General features: G+C 38.8%; 1 protein-coding gene across 2 annotated transcripts in view; it reads left to right on the plus strand.

Annotated features, from left to right (window-relative positions):
* LOC126272196 (pleckstrin homology domain-containing family F member 2-like) overlaps window positions 1-21659 on the plus strand; it is a 148334-nt gene that overhangs the window by 1431 nt on the left and 125244 nt on the right. For both annotated transcript variants that reach the window (XM_049974876.1, XM_049974875.1), the window contains exons 3-4: window positions 12141-12278; window positions 19668-19731. In XM_049974876.1, coding sequence (XP_049830833.1) covers window positions 12141-12278; window positions 19668-19731 — 202 coding nt within the window. The remainder of the gene's footprint in view (window positions 1-12140; window positions 12279-19667; window positions 19732-21659) is intronic.

Consider the following 21659-nt stretch of genomic DNA (forward strand, 5'->3'; position numbering starts at 1 on the left):
ACCAAATTAGCCTATATTACGTTGCCCCTTCAACAAACACGGAGCATGTATATTCCATAGAGTCAAATCCACTCTGCACGTCATATCTTGTGCACCACTATGCAAGCTGAAAAATTTTGTTCACATATCCCCATAGCTCACCTCTGAAATAATACTTTTCAGATACTCAACACTATACATTCCAGGTTAAACCATAATGTTTCACCAGCTTCTGAAATTTGTCCTTACTGAGAGGCTTAGTTAGGAGATGAGATAACATTTCTTCTGTGCATAGATAACTGAGGATTATATTCCACTGTTCCACATGATGCCTTATAAAGTGATGCTGGGTCGATAGAAGCATCCTATCCCACCCATCGGCTTTGGTCCATGACGTAAGGGTGTTGTTGTGTGTGACGTCATGACGGCATGGAGTTTGGTTTGTGAGTGTGATGTGTTTGTGGATGTTGTCGTGTTGTGGGTTGTTGTGCCCTCTGGTGGTATGTTTAAGGCTCTCGTTTGTGTGGTGTAATGGGCTCAGTTTAATCTTGCTCATTATACAGAATTGTTCGTGTGTTGGCTGTGTTTGTAGAGGAATTCATTTCAGTGAGTTAACGATTTAGTGGTTTTGTGTGAAGGTTAATTTAGTGTTGTTCGCTGTTGGTCGTATCATAATTTGAGTAAATTAATCGGTTGTTGTTTTTGTTCAGGAATGGATACGAAGGATAAAATTAAATAGTGCGCGTCTGCATGATATAATGGGAAATAACGTGTTGGAGCTGGTAAAGTTTTTACAGCTGTTTGCGTTACTTGCTGAGATCATGAAGTGCTCCATTTGTGGGCAAGAAATGAAGTTGGCTGAAGTTCCGGCATCTCGGCCCAGGGACTGTTATATGTGGCGCTGTCGAAAGGATAACATTTGACGTTCCATACAGTGTGGTTCCTGTTTTGAGAAGTGTAGGTTGGGCATGCGCGAGATTGTACTGATGAGTTATTGTTTTTGTTATAGGTCTTCACACAGTTTTTGCACACTTGAGACTGGTGTGAGTGAGAGGAGTGTGCTTGATTGGTTTTCTTTTTGCTGTGGAGTGTGTTCTGAGTTTATTAAGTGCAGGCGTAAGTTGGGCCGGCATGGGGTGGTTGTGGAAGTGGACGAGTCGCAGTTTGGGAAAAGGAAGTATGGGAGGGGTAAGTCTGTGGTTGGTGTCTGGGTGTGGGGGGCTGTTGTTTCGGGGGCCGGTGGGGGGGAGGAGGAGTGTTCTGAATGTGTTTTTAGGGTTGTGGAAGGGAGGTCTAAGGCGGAATTATTGGGGTTACTTGAGGAGTACATAAAACTGGGGTCCACAGTAGTTTCAGATGCATTTTCTTCATATATGAGGTTGGGTGAGAGAGGATTCAATCATTTAGTCATTAACCATAGCTTAGAGTTTAAAAAGTTATGAGACGGGGGCTTGAACAAATACAATAGAGGGGATGTGGGGGGCTGTTAAGTCAGTTTTTTGGAGGGGGAAGAGGCACTCTTCCAACCTTCAGTCTCTTTTAGATGAGTACTGTTGGCAAAAGAGTGTCCCTGAGGGCTATTGTGTTTTCTGTTTTTTTTTTTTAATGGCTGTTAGTAAAATGTATAGGCCGAAAGTGGTTAGTTAGTGTGGGTGGCTGCGGCTCAGTATGGGGTGGGTGGTTTATTTCGAGTTTGTGTGTGTGTGTGTGTGTGTGTGTGTGTGTGTGTGTGTGTGTGTGTGTGTGTGTGTGAGTGTGAGTGTGAGAGAGAGAGTGTGAGAGGTTTTTGTTGAGTTGTAGTGTGTGATTGAGAATTTTTTATGTTGCATTTGGTTTTTGTTTATGGTTTTTAATTTTTGGGTGAGGGGGGAGGTGAGGTTGGTTGGGGAGGGTGGGTTGAGGTGTGGGTTGGTCGGGTCTTTCCTTTGGTTGAGTATTTTTCGTTGGTTTGTGGTTGTGCAGTTGTGTGTGTGTGTGTGTGTGTGTGTGTGTGTGTGTGTGTGTGTGGGGGGGGGGGGGGGGGGAGGCTGGGTGTGTGCCTGTGTTTGATTGTGGTGGCCAATCTAGTTTGTGGCGCTGGAACTTTTTTGTGGTAAGTTTTTATTTTTTTGTTTTTAGTGTATGTGTTGTGTGTTGGGGTCGAGGGAAGTGTTTTATTACAATGTATGGTTCTGGCTGTTGGTATTGGTATCGGGAGATGTTGGATCGGGAGCTGCTGTTGTGCTATATAGCTCAAGGGAAGTGTCCGATTCCAGATGATATTGTGTTTAGTGGAATTTGGGTAATTTCGTGTTGTCGGTTTTTTTTTCGTCGTTTTGCGTGGTTTTGTATGGGGGTGGGTGTCTAAATTTGTTTATTTTTAGTTTGTCCCCACCAAAAAACCCCAATTTCCAGCACTTGTCCTGTTAGTGTCATTAAGCTTTTTGTGCAACGTGTGTGTGTGTTTTTTTTAATGTATTTTCGTCTTTATAATGTGTACGTAATGACTTTATATGTGCCATATTGGAATTGTGGTTTATAGTCGTTTCCGCCATATTTGTGATGTCATGGGTCAAAGGAGACGGGTGGGATCGGATACTTCCATATTCCCCAAATTACCACAGTTGGCTTTAATGTTGGAGGAGATTCTATTTCACTCATCAGTGTATGGATCCAAAGAGCTACTTGGATAGTGGAGAACAAGGCCATATATTCAGCTTCTACTGTACTCAAAGCAACAATTCTTTGTTTCTTTCAAGACCATGATATCAATCCTCCCATTAGTCTAAAATAACTTCCAATGATGGAATGTCTGCTTTTCAACTAATTTCCCCAGTCTGCATCACTGGATCCTTCCAAATTTTCCAGTTTTAGAATATTTTAACTTATAGTCAGCAGTTCCATTTAAATATCCAAACCTATAATCATTGGCAAATATTTCTCTGGTAGTCGAGCTAACAATAAAGTTCCAATCCATTCATTCACAATTTCAAAACCAATATTCCTCAGACAATATGAGATTGAAATTATTTTATTCACATATTCATCCATGCTTTTCTCTTATTCAATCTTGTGGTTATCAGGTCATGCAGTAGTCCTACTTTTCTGGTTAAACCACCATCTTCAAATGTGTTTTTCAGTTTGCCCCATACCTCCTTTGCTGTCGTAGTCTTTTCTGTGTGAACATAATTCACTGGATCAATCAAAATGTTTAATTTTGATTTCGCCTTCCGATCCTTAGTACCAAAACTTGATTCTATAGGTGAAAATTTACCGTTTGTGATGTCGCATAAGTCATTCAAGTGCAAATACGCCTCAACAGCAAATTTCCAGGTCGCGTAATTTTTACTCCCTACAAGCTCTATTTGCGGTATCTGTGGTGTACTCATTTTAGTTATTTTCTTCTTCGTATAGCATACACAATCCAAGTTTATACGAACTTCCGCACACCTTTTGCACAATCCAGTACCTGGGCCCATAACCTGTTGTAGTTTATGCATATTAACACAGCTAAATGATAATTAACAACTATTTAAGGGGCAAAATAAACTTGCGCTTTATTTGTACAACACATTTTAATACAATTGACTACCAAATTATATTACGTTGCCCCGTCAACAAACATGGAACATGTATATTCCATAGAGTCTAATGCACTCTGCACATCATATCTTGTTTGTTCACATATCCCCAACAGTTACATGCCAACATCATAACATTTCCACAAGTGCTGTCTGCCATGATATTGTAAGTCAATCATTGTTTTAACAACTCGATATTGTGTTGGTTATCAAGTTGACAGTTTAACCACAGTTTTGAATGACCAACAGATGTAGGAGTATGTGGTACCTTAAGAAACCATTGAATGTCAAAGATGTTTTAGGTAGCACTGTTGTATCCTCATTTCATCACACATCTGGTGCTATAGTCCAGCATGACAGTAATCAACCTAATTGTGTCCCGAAAGTACATGTATTTTTCTTTAACTTATCATTTTGCCAGGCATGCTCCAGATTACAAGTGTAATATTTTCCTCAATCACATGAAACCTGCCCATCAGTATTTTAGGCTAAAGTTTACAATGGGCTGCCCATGTGCAGAGGTTGGCAGCACATATGTATGTAAGATTCAGAGTGAATTTGTTGTTACTTTCGACAATACAAACTGATCACTTATCTTCACACATCCAGCTCCTTAACCTCATGATTTAATTTAAAAAAAGAAACAGATCATATCAGACATTGATTATAGCATGTGCAAGTTGTTATTTCAGTCATGGTAAAGGCATTAGACAAAATAGTCTGAACACTGATATTAACATGTTCTCTAAAGCTTACGGTCACACTGAGTAGGGAGGTAATTTATATTTCCTGTGAAACCATCTAGATGACAGTGTCCCAGTGAATGATTGCATCTTTCAAAATGAAAATTCCACCATTCTCACAAGTGAAAATGTGTAACATTATTTAGTGGACATGAGGATTGAATGCTATGCCTTCCCTACCATCAGCACTCACAGTTTGCATACATGTTGGGTCAAAATTGAGTTCATGGTTTAAAAAAAATTGGTAATATCATGAATCATGAAAGGAGGTTGTATATTTGGAAGAGACCTGGAGACACCGGAAGGTTTCAGATCGATTATATAATGGCAAGACAGAGACTGAGGAACCAGGTTTTAAATTGTAAGATATTTCCAGGGGCAGATGTAGACTCTGACCATAATTTATTGGTGATGAACTGTAGATTAAAACTGAAGAAAATGCAGAAACATAGGAATTTAAGGAGATGGGACCTGGAAAAACTGAAGAACAAGAGGTTGCATAGAGCCTCAGAGGGAGCATTAGGGAATGATTGACAAGGACAGGGGAAAGGGGTACAGTAGAAGAAGAATGGGTAACTTTGAGAGATGAAATAGTGAAGGCAGCATAGGATCAATTATGTAAAAGGACGAGAGCTAGTAGAAATCCTTGGGTAACACAAGAGATATTGAATTTAATAGACGAAAGGAGAAAATATAAAAATGTATTAAATGTAGCAGGCACTAGCAAAAAGGAATACAAACATCTCAAAAATAAGATTGACAGAAAGTGAAAATGGCTAACCAGGAATGGCTAGAGGACAAATGTAAGGATTTAGAAGCATTTATCACTTAGGGATCAGATAGATGCCACCTACAGGAATATTAGAGAGACCTTTGAAGAAAAGAGAACCACCTGTACGAATATCAAGAGCTCAGATGGTAAACCAGTCCTAAGCAAAGAAGGGATAGCTGAAAGGTGGAAGTACTATATAGAGGGTCTACACAAGGGCATTGCACTTGAGGGTAATATTATTGAAATGGAAGAGGATATAGATGAGATGGGAGATATGATACTGTGTTAAGAATTTGACAGAGCACTGGAAGACCTAAGTTGAAACAAGGCCCCAGGAGTAGACAACATTCCATTACAACTACTGACAGCCTTGGGAGAGCCAGTCCTGACAAAACTCTTACCATCTGGTGAGCAAGATGTATGAGGTAGCTGAAATACCCTCAAAACTTCAAGAATAATTTAATAATTCAAATTCCAAAGAAAGCAGGTGTTGACAGTTGTGAAAATTATCAAACTATCAGTTTAATAAGTCTCAGTTGCAAAATACTAACACAGGTTATTTATAGATGAATGGAAAAACTGGTGCATGCTGACCTGGGGGAAGGTAAGTTTGGATTCTGTAGAAATTTAGGAACACGTGAAGCAATACTCATCCTATTACTAGTAAGACAGATTAAGGAAAGGCAAACCTATTTTTCTAGCATTTGTAGAATTAGAGAAGCTTTTGACAATGTTGACTGGAGTACTCTCTTCCAAATTCTGAAGGTGGTGGGGATAAAATACTGGTAGCAAAAGGCTATTTACAGTTTGTACTTAAACCAGATGGCAGTTATAAGGGTCGAAGGGCACGAAAGGGAGGCAGTGGTTGAGAAGGGAGTGAGACAGGGTTGTAGCCTATCTGCTATGTTATTCAATCCATATATCAAGCAAGGAGTAAAGTAAATAAAAGGAAAAATTGGAGTTGAAATCAAAATTCAGGGAGAAGAAATAAAAACCTTGATGAAGAGACTTGCACAGAATAGGTATCATGGAGAGCTGAATCGAACCAGTCTTTGGCTGGGGACCATGACAACAACAATTAATTTGATTCTGTAGTTACTACAGTAGAAAAAGTGCCTGAAATATGTCATATGAGTTGTGGCAGAAGACTCCAGTTCCTGTTGACCAGGATTTTTAATGTTACCTTCCCCAGAGGTTATTAAACAGTTATAAAACAATAAGAAATGTCAGATTTCATTTGAGTACTAGTGGAATAAGCATGTATTTTCACTGCTTCTATGCCTTGTGTTAGTTTTTGGGACTGTATATGCTCACATTGCAAAACCAAATCAGTTTTTTAGGTAGTTTAGATCAAGGCCTTTCTAATGAAAACTGTGTAAAAGAGTTTGCAGGATATACTTTTTTGTAAAAATGTCCTGAAAATACAGACTTTTGGTGCTTTACAAATATCATCACCTTTGCCCTCAATTGGTCAACTATTGGAAAGCAGTGGGGGAATGAAATTCTATATTTGGAGACCTTACACTTGTAAGTTATCACGTACAAATCTTCGTGTTACCACACACTATCCTTTTGAGACGTAAAAAGCTAAACTTCATTTTTTTACCTGAAATATATTTTTGTAATTTCACTTTAGAGCACACAAAACACTTTAAAAGATGGCCTAGTTTTGATTCTTCCATGAAAATATTTCCTAAGGTGATATGACTACCCCCATGAACCATGGACCTTGCCGATGGTGGGGAAGCTTGCGTGCCTCAGCGATACAGATGGCCGTACTGAGGTGCAACCACAACAGAGGAGTATCTGTTGAGAGGCCAGACAAACATGTGGTTCCTGAAGAGGGCAGCAGCCTTTTCAGTAGTTGCAGGGGCAACAGTCTGGATGATTGACTGATCTGGCCTTGTAACACTAACCAAAACGGCCTTGCTGTGCTGGTACTGTGAACGGCTGAAAGCAAGAGAAAACTACAGCCGTAATTTATCCCGAGGGCATGCAGCTTTAGTGTATGGTTAAATGATGATGGCGTCCTCTTGGGTAAAATATTCCAGAGGTAAAATAGTCCCCCATTCGGATATCTGAGGGGACTACTCAGGAGGACATCATTATCAGGAGAAAGAAAACTGGCGTTCTACGGATCGGAGCGTGGAATGTCAGATCCCTTAATCGGGCAGGTAGGTTAGAAAATTTAAAAAGGGAAATGTATAGGTTAAAGTTAGATATAGTGGGAATTAGTGAAGTTCGGTGGCATGAGGAACAAGACTTCTGGTCAGGTGACTACAGGGTTATAAACACAAAATCAAATAGGGGTAATGCAGGAGTAGGTTTAACAATTAATAGGAAAATAGGAATGGAGGTAAGCTACTACAAACAGCATAGTGAACGCATTATTGTGGCCAAGATAGACACGAAGCCCATGCCTACGACAGTAGTACAAGTTTATATGCCAACTGGCTCTGCAAATGATGAAGAAATTGATGGAAATGTATGATCAGATAAAAGAAATTATTCAGGTAGTGAAGGGAGACGAAAATTTAATAGTCATGGGTGGCTGGAATTCGAGAGTAGGAAAAGGGAGAGATGGAAACATAGTGGGTGAATATGGATTGGGGGGGGGGGGGGGAGAAATGAAAAGGGAAGCCATCTGGTAGAATTTTGAAAAGAGCATAACTTAATCATAGCTAATACTTGGTTCAAGAATCATAAAAGAAGGTTGTATACATGGAAGAATCGTGGAGATACTAGAAGGTATCAGATAGATTATATAATGGTAAGACAGAGATATGGGAAACAGGTTTTAAATTGTAAGACATTTCCAGGGGCAGATGTGGACTCTGACCACAATCTATTGGTTATGAACTGTAGATTAAAACTGAAGGAACTGCAAAAAGGTGGGAATTTAAGGAGATGGGATTGGGATAAACTGACTAAACCAGAGGTTGTACAGAGCTTCAGGGAGAGCATAAGGGAACAATTGACAGGAATGGGGGAAAGAAATACAGCAGAAGAAGAATGGGTAGCTCTGAGGATGAAGTAGTGAAGGGACAGAGGATCAAGTAGGTAAAAAGACAAGGGCTCATGGAAATCCTTGGGTAACAGAAGAAATATTGAATTTAATTGATGAAGCGAGAAAACATAAAAGCGCAGTAAATGAACCAGGCAAAAAGGTATACAAACATCTCAAAAATGAGATCGACAGGAAGTGCAAAATGGCTAAGCAGGGATGGCTAGAGGACAAATGTAAGGATGTAGAGCCTTATCACTAGGGGTAAGATAGATACTGCCTAAAGGAAAATTGAAGAGACGTTTGAACAACAGAGAGCCACTTGTATGAATATCAAGAGCTCAGATGGAAACCCAGTTCTAAGCAAAGAAGGGAAAGCAGAAAGATGGAAGTAGTATATAGAGGGTCTGTACAAGGGTGTTGTAATTGAGGACAATATTATGCAAATGAAAGAAGACATCAATGAAGATGAAATGGGAGAGATGATACTGCCTGAAGAGTTTTACAGAGCACTGAAAGACCTGAGTCGAAACAAGGCCCTGGGAGTAGACAACATTCCATTAGAACTACTGGCGGCCTTGGGAGAGCCAGTCCTGACAAAAACTCTACCACCTGGTGAGCAAGATGTATGAAACAGGTGAAATACCCTCAGACTTCAAGAAGAATATAATAATTCCAATCCCAAAGAAAGCAGGTGTTGACAGGTGTGAAAATTACCGAACTATCAGTTTAATAAGTCATTGCTGCAAAATACTAACGCGAATTCTTTACAGACAAATGGAAAAACTGGTAGAAGCCGACCTCGGTGAAGATCAGTTTGGATTCTGCAGAAACGTTGGAACACGTGAGACAATACTGACCCTACGACTTATTTTAGAAAATAGGTTAAGGAAAGGCAAACCTACGTTTCTTGCATTTGTAGACTTAGAGAAAGGTTTTGACAATGTTGACTGGAATTCTCTCTTTCAAATTCTAAAGATGGCAGGGGAGAAATACAGGGAGCGAAAGGCTATTTACAATTTGTACAGAAACCAGATGGTAGTTATAAGAGTCGAGGGCATGAAAGGGAAGTAGTGGTTGGGAAGGGAGTGTGGAGGGGTTGTAGCCTCTCCCCAATGTTATTCAATCTGTATATTGAGCAAGCAGTGAAGGAAACAAAAGAAAAATTTGGAGTAGGTATTAAAATCCATGGAGAAGAAATAAAAACTTTGAGGTTTGCAGATGACATTGTAATTCTGTCAGGGACAGCAAAGGACTTGGAAGAGCAGTTCAACGGAATGGACAGTGCTTTGAAAGGAGGATGTAAGATGAACATCAACAAAAGCAAAACGAGGATAATGGAATGTAGTCGAATTAGATTGGGTGATGCTGAGGGAATTAGATTAGGAAATGAGACACTTAAAGTAGTAAAGGAGTTTTGCTATTTGGGAAGCAAAATAACTGATGATGGTCAAAGTAGAGAGGATATCAAATGTAGACTGGCAATGGCAAGGAAAATGTTTCTGAAGAAGAGAAATTTGTTAACAATGAGTATAGATTTAAGTGTAAGGATTGTATTTCTGAAAGTATTTGTATGGAGTGTAGCCATGTATGGAAGTGAAACATGGACGATAGTTAGTTTGGACAAGAAGAGAATAGAAGCATTGGAAATGTGGTGCTACAGAAGAATGCTGAAGATTAGATGGTTAGATCACATAACTAATGAGGAGGTATTGAATAGAATTGGAGAGAAGAGGAGTTTGTGGCACAACTTGACAAGAAGAAGGGAACGGTTGGTAGGACATGTTTTGAGGCATGAGGGATCACAAATTTAGCATTGGAGGGAAGCGTGGAGGGTAAAAATCATAGAGGGAGACCAAGAGATGAATACACTAAGTGGATTCAGAAGGATGTAGGTTGCAGTAAGTATTGGAAGATGAAGAAGCTTGCACAGGATAGAGTAGCATGGAGAGCTGCATCAAACCAGTCTCAGGACTGAAGACAACAACAATAAGGTGATATGTCTCAAAAGTTGGAAAGTGAGAGAGGCATTACATAGCCTGAATGGCATTTGAAGAAATTTGTAAAATCTGAGTGGAGTGCAAACATTGATTTTGGGTATACCTTCTTGGTGCAATGGTTGTATGATAAAAAAACTTGGATATTGTTGATCATGAAGGAAATTGTGTTTCCATGAATTTCATAGAAAAATCCTTAGCTCAGTATGTGGCCCAGAGTGACGCTCGAGTATTCTTCTGGTGATAAGATAGCCAAAGTCTGCACAAGGGTTCCACTTGCTGCTCTTCTAAGTGACATTGTAGAGTAGCAAAGCCCTTATCTGAAGGATGACAGATGTCTTGTGCTAACATGAAAGAGAACTTTTGCTTTGCAGTCATGAGCTTGTCTGCAAGCAGCTGATGAGGCTATGCATGGACTGGTTGTCCTCCTGTAGTTATGAGATGATTTGCCATTAAGTGTCTTGTCAGTGCTGGTCTAGGCAACATATGTGTAACCTCAGGGAAGTAGCGAATCACCATCAGTCATTTTTTTGTCAGCAAGGTTGGCATTACATAGGTATTAATGACTAGATAAATGTGTTTTCAAGTCAAGTAACCATTGATAGTGAATATCTGGGAGGAAGCAATGGAATGATACAAGTGTGCCGCACCCATAGGGTATTGCTAGTTGGCGATAATAAATCTCCAAATAAGTTCATGTTGAAGATTGAATTTGAGAGGCAAGATGATGTGGTCATAAGTCTTGATGAAAAATCCAGTTGCAACATACATGTAAATTCTATTGGTGTTAAGTGTGAAAGACAAGAAGGGTAAACTCGGTTGTCAGTGTTTATATCAATGAGGAATTGTAACTTGGAGAAGTGAAAATCAACAGTTGTTGTTTTTGAAATGAGTTGCTGTCACTACAGATTTCCAACGACATTTTCCTTGTCACAGGATGATTGATACAGCTGGGCAGAAACTCCAAATTTTCTGTGATACCTGCAGATTTTCTAACTGGTGAGCAAATATTTTTTTTCTGGGAGAGCATAATTGCTGTTACACATTGGGGGGAGTGCCACATTTGGAGGGCTTTAACTTGCTTAGGTAGTTTGGAGTTCATCCATAGGTTTGTTTGTCCTAGTGGAGATGGTTGCAGTGACCTTAGATGGGCACATGTCAACTGTTTGGTCAAAAGTTTTAGATTTTGTCGTGATATGTATAGATTATGTGACTGATGTAACATGAATAGTTCTGTATGATGCAGTGATATGTTTGTTGTTTCAAGGACCAAAGGATTGGTAGAGAAAATACAACATAAATGAAAACTTACTGTCCACAAATCCAAGACACTGCAACGTTTGCTGGCAAAACAGCATCCTCATTTTAGGACAGGCGTACATGTGAACTTAACTCACCTAAACTCTTTGTTTTTTCTGCTTGACACACAAATATTTTTTGGGCCTTTTTTATGTAGAAAACACTGTAACAGAGCTAATTTCCTCAATATGGTATGGAATGACACTTGTCATAGATGGAAGAGGTCGGTGTTGACTTCATATTCTACCGGGATGATGCATCTGTAGCTTTTCAGTACAGTATGTGGGACTATCTAAGTAACTGATAGCCACAAAAAAATTGCACTCAGTTGGCAGATGTAAAGAAATCAGGCCAACATCATATTTTGTGGGTATCTGTAGTGTATTGTATAATCCTACCACCTTCACAAATTTCTGTTTTGTGATTGACACACAGTTAAGTTATATATGGCATCATTTCTTGATATCTCAGTAATACAGTGATCTGTAATGTATTTGTGAAGATGTCTAATATGATCTTATTGCTGCTCTCAACAGAATTAGAATGTTTATTTTCCATGAAGCTCATTTGGTAAAATTAAAAATATTACTTGCATTTTCAGCTGGTCAAATTTGTTTTACACTATTGCAAGTGGACTTTGACAAGTTGAGCGTCTAAGAACATTTTGTCACATGGTTTTTGCCATATATGTGTGTTAATGGTACTGGCATAGTATCTGTGATCAGTTGTAATACACTGTTAATTTTAAATTTCGTTCTGTAAAGTAAGACATCTGCTCTGTTCCAGCCACTGGCAGTACCAGGGAGAGTCCTAGTAGGAGAAGGAGTCCTCACAAAGATGTGTCGCAAAAAACCGAAAGCTCGACAGTTTTTCCTGTTTAATGACATACTTGTTTATGGCAACATCGTCATTAACAAGAAAAAGGTAAGAGAGGCTAAAAGCAGATATTTGCACATCTCTCCATGTCAGTTTTGAGGCAACCAGTGGCAGGGTATTATGTAATAGCCAATGAATAACTGTTAACTTGAAACTTCCTGGCAGATTAAAACTGTGTGCCGAACCGAGACTCTTACTCGGGACCTTTGCCTTTCGCGGGCAAGTGCTCTACCAACTGAGCTACCCAAGCACAACTCACGCTCCGTCCTCACAGCTTTATTACTGCCAGTACCTCGCCTCCTACCTTCCAAACTTTACAGAAGCCCTCCTGCGAACCTTGCAGGTAATTTTAAAGCTCCCTTTGGCGTGAATTCGTGTTGGGTTTCATCCATTGTCTATTTGTTTCGCTCCTCTTCCATGTACACTTTAAATGGTTTAGATATTTATTTAATCATCAAGAGGTTGCGATTGTGAAGTCAGTCCTTCCTGAATAACAGCAAGCATTTCTCTGTCCCAGTTTTTGAATGCTGAACTGATACAGCACAAAGAGAAAACTCTTCTTCAATAAAGCACCTTTCCTTCTCTCCTTCTGTCTGTTAATCCATAATTTCATATTAGCTTCATCCATCCACTCTTTGGCATGTACATGAACAACAACACATCACCATATTTCAGAAGGTTTTGGCATTGTTTTTTATTTATAAATGATTATTGGATTAACTTTGGTACCGCCAGCACAATGTGAAAGGATAACAGTGTAGTGAATTTTTCACGTCCACTTGTTTTTATAGTTAGTTTCAGCACCTTTCAGTTATGTTACTTGGGATATCAAATGCCAGAGGAGTTTCATTCATATTCGCTATTTGGCTTAGTTCTACACTTGTTTTCTTTCAATGTCGAGTAATGAAGTGATGGAAAGATAATATTTTCTCTTCATACTCTTGTGGCATATTCTGATATATTTTGGTTTCGGTTTGCATGCTAAATCCATGGCGCCTTATAAAACTATAGCACCAACCTTGGGCTTGGCAGCCAGATACTGTGATTTTGTGTGTGTGTGTTGTGTGTGTGTGTGTGGGGGGGGGGGGGGAGAGGAGTATGTTTGGCTGTTTTGTCTATTCTTACGAAGGGCCTGTTTGGTTAAAGCTATATTTGACAGTCTTTTTGTTGTGCGTATCTGCAACTCAGCATCTCCGATATATGGTGAGTGTAAACTAGCCTTTTCATAATCTTATCATTATTCCATCCTGGATCTCCTAGTTTTGGCCATTTTGCATTCAGTCCTCTATTTGCACATTTAGTCTTACCCATTTTTTCAGTTGTTCTTTACTATACCACGAATTGCGAATGGTTTTTTTCTTTTGGTGGAGGGCCAAAATGCCACTCAGCTGCTCTGTTTCTATGTTCTTCTACATATGCTATTCCTTTCAATTTATAACCTAAATCATATGAATACATTTTATTTGTTCCATTACAAAACTAGCTACTAACAAAAGTATCGTACTGTTATCAATAACGCAAATCACTTTGTTAGAGTTCACTGGCACCGTAAACTGCAATGACGCATCATACGCTATACACTGTCCTGGATTTGTGATGATGAGGTGGGAGGGAGACAGTGTTAGCAAACATTTGAATCTCCGCAAATCATGGGCATCGCATCGGTGTACTGCTCTTGCCAATTGAATCTCTTAAGTTGCCAGATAGGTTTCCCTTAGCTTCGAGTATGTGGCCATTTGTAAGACTGGAGAGGATTTTAAATCAAACAATGGACATGTTTACATTAATTTCAAGGAAATTTTTTGACGAAAAAAGTGCACTTTATAGACTGTAAAATGGTATATTAGCTTGGAAGGCATTTAATATAGCAAATGCATTTAATGAAAACCCCACATTAAATTACCCTTAATTTGTTTGTGTGTATTTGCCCCTACAAACAGTGTTTTTCTCTGAAAGTTCAGTTCTATTGTACTCTAGTAACAAGTATGTTAAGGTTGTTGTTTTGTTAAATATCTAATATTTCTCCATCAGTCAAAATGAAAAGACTGTTATGTCATTGGCTGTACAAATCAGGTTCTGTCATCTTAACTTCCCATGACGACTGTTGAAATTTGTTAACAATGTACAGTTAGAAGTTAGAAAATGGATGGTCCTTTGTAAAATTTTATCAGAAACTGTACCGTCATATTTTGTTTCATAAACGTTATCCTATAGTCCCACTCCTCCTCCCCTTGGCCCCAGACCCCCACTCCTTTGCTTCAGTATTAGCCATCTCCTTGTCATTTTTGCTGTGTTTGCTCTCCCACCCTCTGCTCATTATCAGATAATCTCCTAACTATGCGCCACCTAACATACCACACAACACGTAAACCTTCACTTCTTCCTTTGAGTACCCACTGTCCTTGCTGTATACCATTTCGTACCCCTTTCAATTTCTTATGTCCACCTTTCATCAATCTGCCCATATCCCCCCTCAAGTATATGACATGGGCTCATTTTAAGACAATGTAACCAGAGTCATCTCACTCTACTGTGCCCCTTTCTTGTTGCTTCACACTGGTCATAGTTATTGATTAGTGTGCAGTAGTACAAGAAATTAGTTAGTAATTACCTTAGTGTAGTAGATGTTACACTACTGTCACTCCTGACAATGTCCCCCCCCCCCCCCCCCCCCCCCAAATTGATAATAAAGAACTGATTTGTATTTTCCAAGAAGGAGTCAGTCCAATTGTATATATGGGACGATATTCCGCAGAAACTTACTTTATTTACAACCATCAACTATAGTGCATTCTTCTGAAGGTAACAAAAATGAAATGAAAGTGTTCTATTGTTTTCTTCTGCCAAATACTCATTGTGATTTGACAGAGTTCCATGTAATACACACTTACCCAATACTGTTTTAAGGAGTTTGTGTTTGGTCTCCAAAAATTGTAAAATATGTTAATGAGACTGATCAGTAGATAGCTCCAGGGATCTGTGCTCTGATCCTTAAATGGTAACGGACATGCACTTCATGGTATTCCTCTTGCATAGCTGAAGTTGTTTCTTAACAACAGAAAAAAAGATCAGATTATGAAATTATGTGAAAGGAATAAGAATGCATTCGGAATGGGGAAAATGTCAAATTATGCTATCCCATAAGGTTCGATGCTTGGTCTGCTCATGTTCTTGGCCAATATAAATCGACGAAAAAGTCTCGTCATTTTGCATGGTGTTCTTGATCCCTAAAATTGACTATTGTGCACTTAAAGATGTTACAGCATAGTAGTTAGTGAATGAGACTGACATGCAGAAGTTTGTGTGTTTGAACCTCATCAGTTACTTCAAAATTTTGTATTTTTAAATAGTCATTGAAACTACAATTAGTTGGTTTAAATTTAATTAAAAAAATTATAACCTTTTGTCACGCCATTTTAATCATTGTATTAACTTTTACACTTACTCTTTTTTTTCCTCCATTTTTCCATTTGGAGTCTTTGTGCTTGAGATTTTAATTTTGTCTGTATCAATTTCAATTTAATTTCTTCTGTTTCATCATCTTATATTTTTGTCCCCATTACTGCAATTATTATTTCTATCCGTCCTTTTTGCTCATTTATTTATAGTCCCTTCTTTTGTTTAAATCTTTGTATGTTATTTTGTCCATAGCGCAAAAGGAATTTGTGTTTTAAGTGTTTGTATGACAATTGCCATCCAAAAATATGTACACCTTGTAAGTAATGAAAAATACATTTTTGACACATTTACACAGGCAATATAAATAGATTATTTCATCTTTTATATTAAAAACAAAGATTCCAAGACTTACCAAGCGGGAAAGCGCCGGTAGATAGGCACAATAAATAAAACACACAAACACACACACAGAATTTCTAGCTTTCGCAACCGACAGTTGCTTCTTCAGGAAAGAGGGAAGGAGAGGGAAAGACGAAAGGATGTGGGTTTTAAGGGTGAGGGTAAGAAGTCATTTCAATCCCGGGAGCGGAAAGGTTGACATGGTATTAGAAGGTGGAAAGGGTAATATGAGGTTAAAGTGAAAATAAATAGAAATATATATAGGGAGAGGTAAAGGTGTGAAAAAAGTCGAAAAAGTGTTGGTTTGAGATGAGCTATGTTGATCCTGTGCTGAACTTAGGTTGGTGAACAACAATGGGTGCAAAGGTTAGGTAGTTGTGTTGTCTCCAAAACACGTTAAAGGGTGGGGAAATTCAGGAAAATTTCAAAAAAAAAAAAAAAATTTCGGAAAAAGTCTCGAAAAAAAAAAATCGGAAAAAATCTCAAAAAAAAATGCGTGTAAATGTATTCAAAGGACTGGTTATGTACTGGCAGGTTATGAAAATGAGGCTAACAATTGTTTGATGAAGAAATAATAACGTTTAAACCTGTGGGAAGCTGCTAAAAATGATGGGTTATGTGGGAAAAATGGGAATGGAAATAAAACAAAAGTTGTTGGAGATAGCTGAGATGGTTGTTTAATGGGTGAAAGGAACTGAAGCTGTGAAATAGTATTCACGAGTTTACACAAAATGTTTGTAAACTTGGAACAGTGGATTTTATAGCGGCGGTTATGTTGAAAGCGTTAAAAATTTTTAGGTTATGGTTTGGAAGTAAATTATGTATTATTGAGTATAATTAGGCAGGATAAAATGTATGGTAGATTACGGAGAAAGGGAAGATGAATACAAAGTGAAACTGCTTGTACAAACAAAAAGGAAAGTAAGATGATAGAGAAGATTTCGAAATGCAACAGAGACAATAACAAACGTAATTGTTGGGTTCAAATTAATGATGATGTAAATAAAATAGAAAGAAACTTTCACATTGGAAAAATATATTAAAAACAAAGATTCCAAGACTTACCAAGTGGGAAAGTGCCGATAGATAGGCACAATAAATAAAACGCACAAACACACACACAGAATTTCTAGCTTTCGCAACCGACAGTTGCTTCTTCAGGAAAGAGGGAAGGAGAGGGAAAGACGAAAGGATTTGGGACTCCTTACCCACTCCCTTAAAACCCACATCCTTTCGTCTTTCCCTCTCCTTCCCTCTTTCCTGAAGAAGCAACTGTCGGTTGCGAAAGCTAGAAATTCTGTGTGTGTGTTTTATTTACTGTGCCTATCTACCGGCACTTTCCCGCTTGGTAACTCTTGGAATCTTTGTTTTTAATATATTTTTCCCATGTGGAAGTTTCTTTCTATTTTATTTATTTCATCTTTTGCAATTTGATTTATAGATTGACATTTTCAGACATTTAAATAGTGTGACAGATAAATAAAAATAATTAAAAATCACATGCAAAGAGATTCCAAATGAAAAAAGAAGGAATAAGAAGAGCAAATCAAAAAGTCAATCTGATGATAAAATTGACATGAAACAGGATAGAAAGGTTAAAAAATTACATTTAAACCAAATAACTGAATAAAAGTAAACATCGATAATAATTTTAAAAAAACCTTCTGCATGTCAGCAACATATGCTAACCACTACACTATAACACGATTATATGTATATCTGTTGATGTTAGGACTACAGAACAATTACACAAAACAACGAAATTTTTTTCATTGATTACTTGCAAGTGAGGGCCCACGAAGGTGAATGGCTGCTGGGTCTCTAACCTACACCACAGTATAGACAGTTTCAAAAAGTTGATTGCACAATGTGGATCTCTCATTGTTGGTAGTAAAAGAGGTGGCATTGTTCCAGAGTAGCTGTTTTCTTTATAATATATACGTGTATAAATAAATTTTAGAAGTAATGCTCACAAATGTCAATATGAATAGATTAGCTGTTATAATTGGCTGTTAGCGTACTATAGAGAAATGATTGCTTTTCTTCTAATAATTTCCGGGTATGCAGCCGGATCCCGTCGACATTCTGCCACGATATTTCGGCCCAGAGACGTCCGGTCATCATCAGGTGAGTACACAACTACTGAAGAGCCCAGGTGCAGTCGCGGTATTTGTACCGATTCTCGCGCACGTGTTGACATGCGCGGCATAGCCGAGTTGTACGTGCTGCCCTCGGTGGCGGCTATGCCGCGCATGTCAACACGTGCGTGAGAATCGGTACAAATACCGCGACTGCACCTGTGCTCTTCAGTAGTTGTGTGCTCACCTGATGATGGCCGGACGTCTCTGGGCCCAAATATCGTGGCAGAATGTCGACGGGATCCGGCTGCATACCCGGAAATTATTAGAAGAACAAATATGCCGGGAAAATTTCAGAAGTCACATGATTGCTTTTGCCTGTTAGTGTATAACTAGACTTGTACAACATCCCTGAATGTTCTCCTTCATGCTGGGATTTATGGAATACAATGTATGGATGTGTGTATGAATGAATAAATGAATTTTTTTGCCAAATGGACCATTGTCCAGTTACACGTTACAATGATACCTCAAGAAGATGTCCAATTACTCAAGAAAATTCACATTAAACACTAAAGCAGACCTATTTGCTTATTTTAATGAAAAAGCATTGCTTTTACAGTATTAATGAATTTCATTACACTTTGTTACATTAACAATTTTTATAGTACGTTTAACATGGTGCACATTCACATTTTTGTGTGGTGAGCATATACTGCATATTAAGAGTCTTTGATCACTAGTTACTTCAATTTTTAATGGTAAATGTGTAAGGTTGAGTTTTATATGTGAAAATATTATATGAAATAACAACAATATGGAAATGATAGATTGCTACTCACCACATTGAAGAGGCGTTGAGTTACAGATAGGCGGATTGAGAAGGTGTACTAGAAATACTTAAGCTTTCAGACAAAGTCCTTCTACAGAAGATGAAAAATAACACGCATTCAAACAGCAGCAGCTCGTACACACGACCACTGTCTCAGGGTGCTAAGGCCCAATTAAGGACCTCTATTCGGGCTTTAGTGCCTGGAGACAGTGGCCATGTGTGCGCAAGTTGTTCTTATGTGAATGTGTGTAGATGTGTGTTTTGTTTAGAAGGACATTGTCCAAAAACTGGAATATTTCCAGTGTACTTTTTCATTGTGCCTCTATGCATCTCATGCTTCCTCTGTGTGGTGAGTAATAAAGTATCCTTTCTGTGTTGTTGTTATTCCATCCTGGGCTTTCCATTATTTGGAAGGGTTGTATTTGTGGACACTAGAAGTTTCACAGATGTGAGTTTCTTTAAATTACTGTTGGAAATGATTTCCAGTATCTGTATGATTGCGTTTTGTGGTGTTAGTATAATAGATGATCACTGTTGATTAGGTTAGATGCATTCATGTAAAAATATTACAGTTAATAGTATGTGGATTGTAAAACCTTCATGAAGACATTCACCTGCTTGCTTTGTTATTGTGAGGTACGTACTTGAATAATTTAGGGTATTTTAAACTTTTGAATTCACATTTATTGACTAAGGCCACCTACTGTCCAATATTTATTCTGTTCACAGTATAATAAGCAGCACATCATACCGCTTGAAGAAGTGAAACTGGAATCACTTGAAGATGATGGACGTAAGTACAAATTCATTTATAAACTTCAGAAAGATATTGGGTACTGAGAACTTTGCCTTTAATAAAAGGGTGCAAAAATATTCGTAGAAGCCTTTTACTAAGCAAACTGAATGTAATTTACTCATTACAAGAGGAGTTCCCTCTTGCATCGCCCCCCCCCCCCCTTCCATAAGTAATCCTTTGCCCCGTGCCCCTTTCCTGCATGCCCCTCGTCCCACTCCCCTTCAAGCTTCCCTCCCTAAGCTGCTATAGTATTTTATTTGTTTTGAAATACAGGGTGATTCAAAAAGAATACCACAACTTTAAAAATGTGTATTTAATGAAAGAAACATAATATAACCTTCTGTTATACATCATTAATAAGAGTATTTAAAAAGGTTTTTTTTCACTCAAAAACAAGTTCAGAGAAGTTCAATATGGCCACCTCCAGACACTCGAGCAATATCAACCCGATACTCCAACTCGTTCCACACTCTCTGTAGCATATCAGGCGTAACAGTTTGGATAGCTGCTATTTCTCGTTTCAAATCATCAATGGTGGCTGGGAAAGGTGGCCGAAACACTATATCCTTAACATACCCCCATAAGAAAAAATCGCAGGGGGTAAGATCAGGGCTTCTTGGAGGCCAGTGATGAAGTGCTCTGTCACGGGCTGCCTGGCGGCCGATCCATTGCCTCAGGTAGTTGATGTTCAGGTAGTTACGGACAGATAAGTGCCAATGTGGTGGCGCTCCATCCTGCTGAAATATGAATTGTTGTGCTTCTTGTTCGAGCTGAGGGAACAGCCAATTCTCTTACGTTCATACTGAGCTGTTTCCCGTGGATTCTCAGTGCCCCATATACAGACATTGTGACGGTTGACTTTCCTGTTAGTGTGGAAAGTTGCTTCATCGCTAAACACAATCTTTGAAACAAAAGATTTATCTGTTTCCATTTGAGCAAGGATAAAATCACAGAAATCGATTCCTTAAATCTTATCAGCTGCAGACAGTGCTTGAACCAATTTCAGACGATAAGGTTCAAAACATGGTTCAAATGGCTCTGAGCACTATGGGACTCAACTGCTGTGGTCATTAGTCCCCTAGAACTTAGAACTACTTAAACCTAACTAACCTAAGGACATCACACACATCCATGCCCGAGGTAGGATTCAAACCTGCGACCGTAGCAGTCGCACGGTTCCGGACTGCGCGCCTAGAACTGCGAGACCACCGCAACCGGCAGAGGATAAGGTTTCATAACTAACCTTTTTCGTAGGACTCTCCATACAGTTGATTGTGGAATTTGCAGCTCTCTGCTAGCTCTGCGAGTCGATTTTCCTGGGCTGCGAACAAATGCTTGCTGGATGCATGCTACATTTTCATCACTCGTTCTCGGCCGTCCAGAACTTTTCCCTTTGCACAAACACCCATTCTCTGTAAACTGTTTATACCAACGTTTAATACACCACCTATCAGGAGGTTTAACACCATACTTCGTTCGAAATGCACGCTGAACAACTGTCGTCGATTCACTTCTGCCGTACTCAATAACACAAAAAGCTTTCTGTTGAGCGGTCGCCATCTTAGCATCAACTGACGCTGACACCTAGTCAACAGCGCCTCAAGCGAACAAATGTACAACTAAATGAAACTTTATAGCTCCCTTAATTCGCCGACAGATAGTGCTTAGCTCTGCCTTTTGTCGTTGCAGAGTTTTAAGTTCCTAAAGTTGTGGTATTCTTTTTGAGTCACCCTGTATGATCTTTGTTGTGGTTTCCTTTTATTACTTATTATGTTTTTTATATCATTTTTGTCCCAAATGAACTTTAGTGGTCAAGGACCATTCAGCGTGCTACATGGGACTAGGAATGCTATAATTATAACACTTGTTTGTCAGTCTTGTATGGATAGGGTTCTGGGAACATAAAATACCTATGGTTTAATAAT

Source organism: Schistocerca gregaria, chromosome 5, assembly GCF_023897955.1.
Source record: "Schistocerca gregaria isolate iqSchGreg1 chromosome 5, iqSchGreg1.2, whole genome shotgun sequence".
In the NCBI taxonomy this organism is placed as follows: Eukaryota; Metazoa; Arthropoda; class Insecta; order Orthoptera; family Acrididae; genus Schistocerca; species Schistocerca gregaria.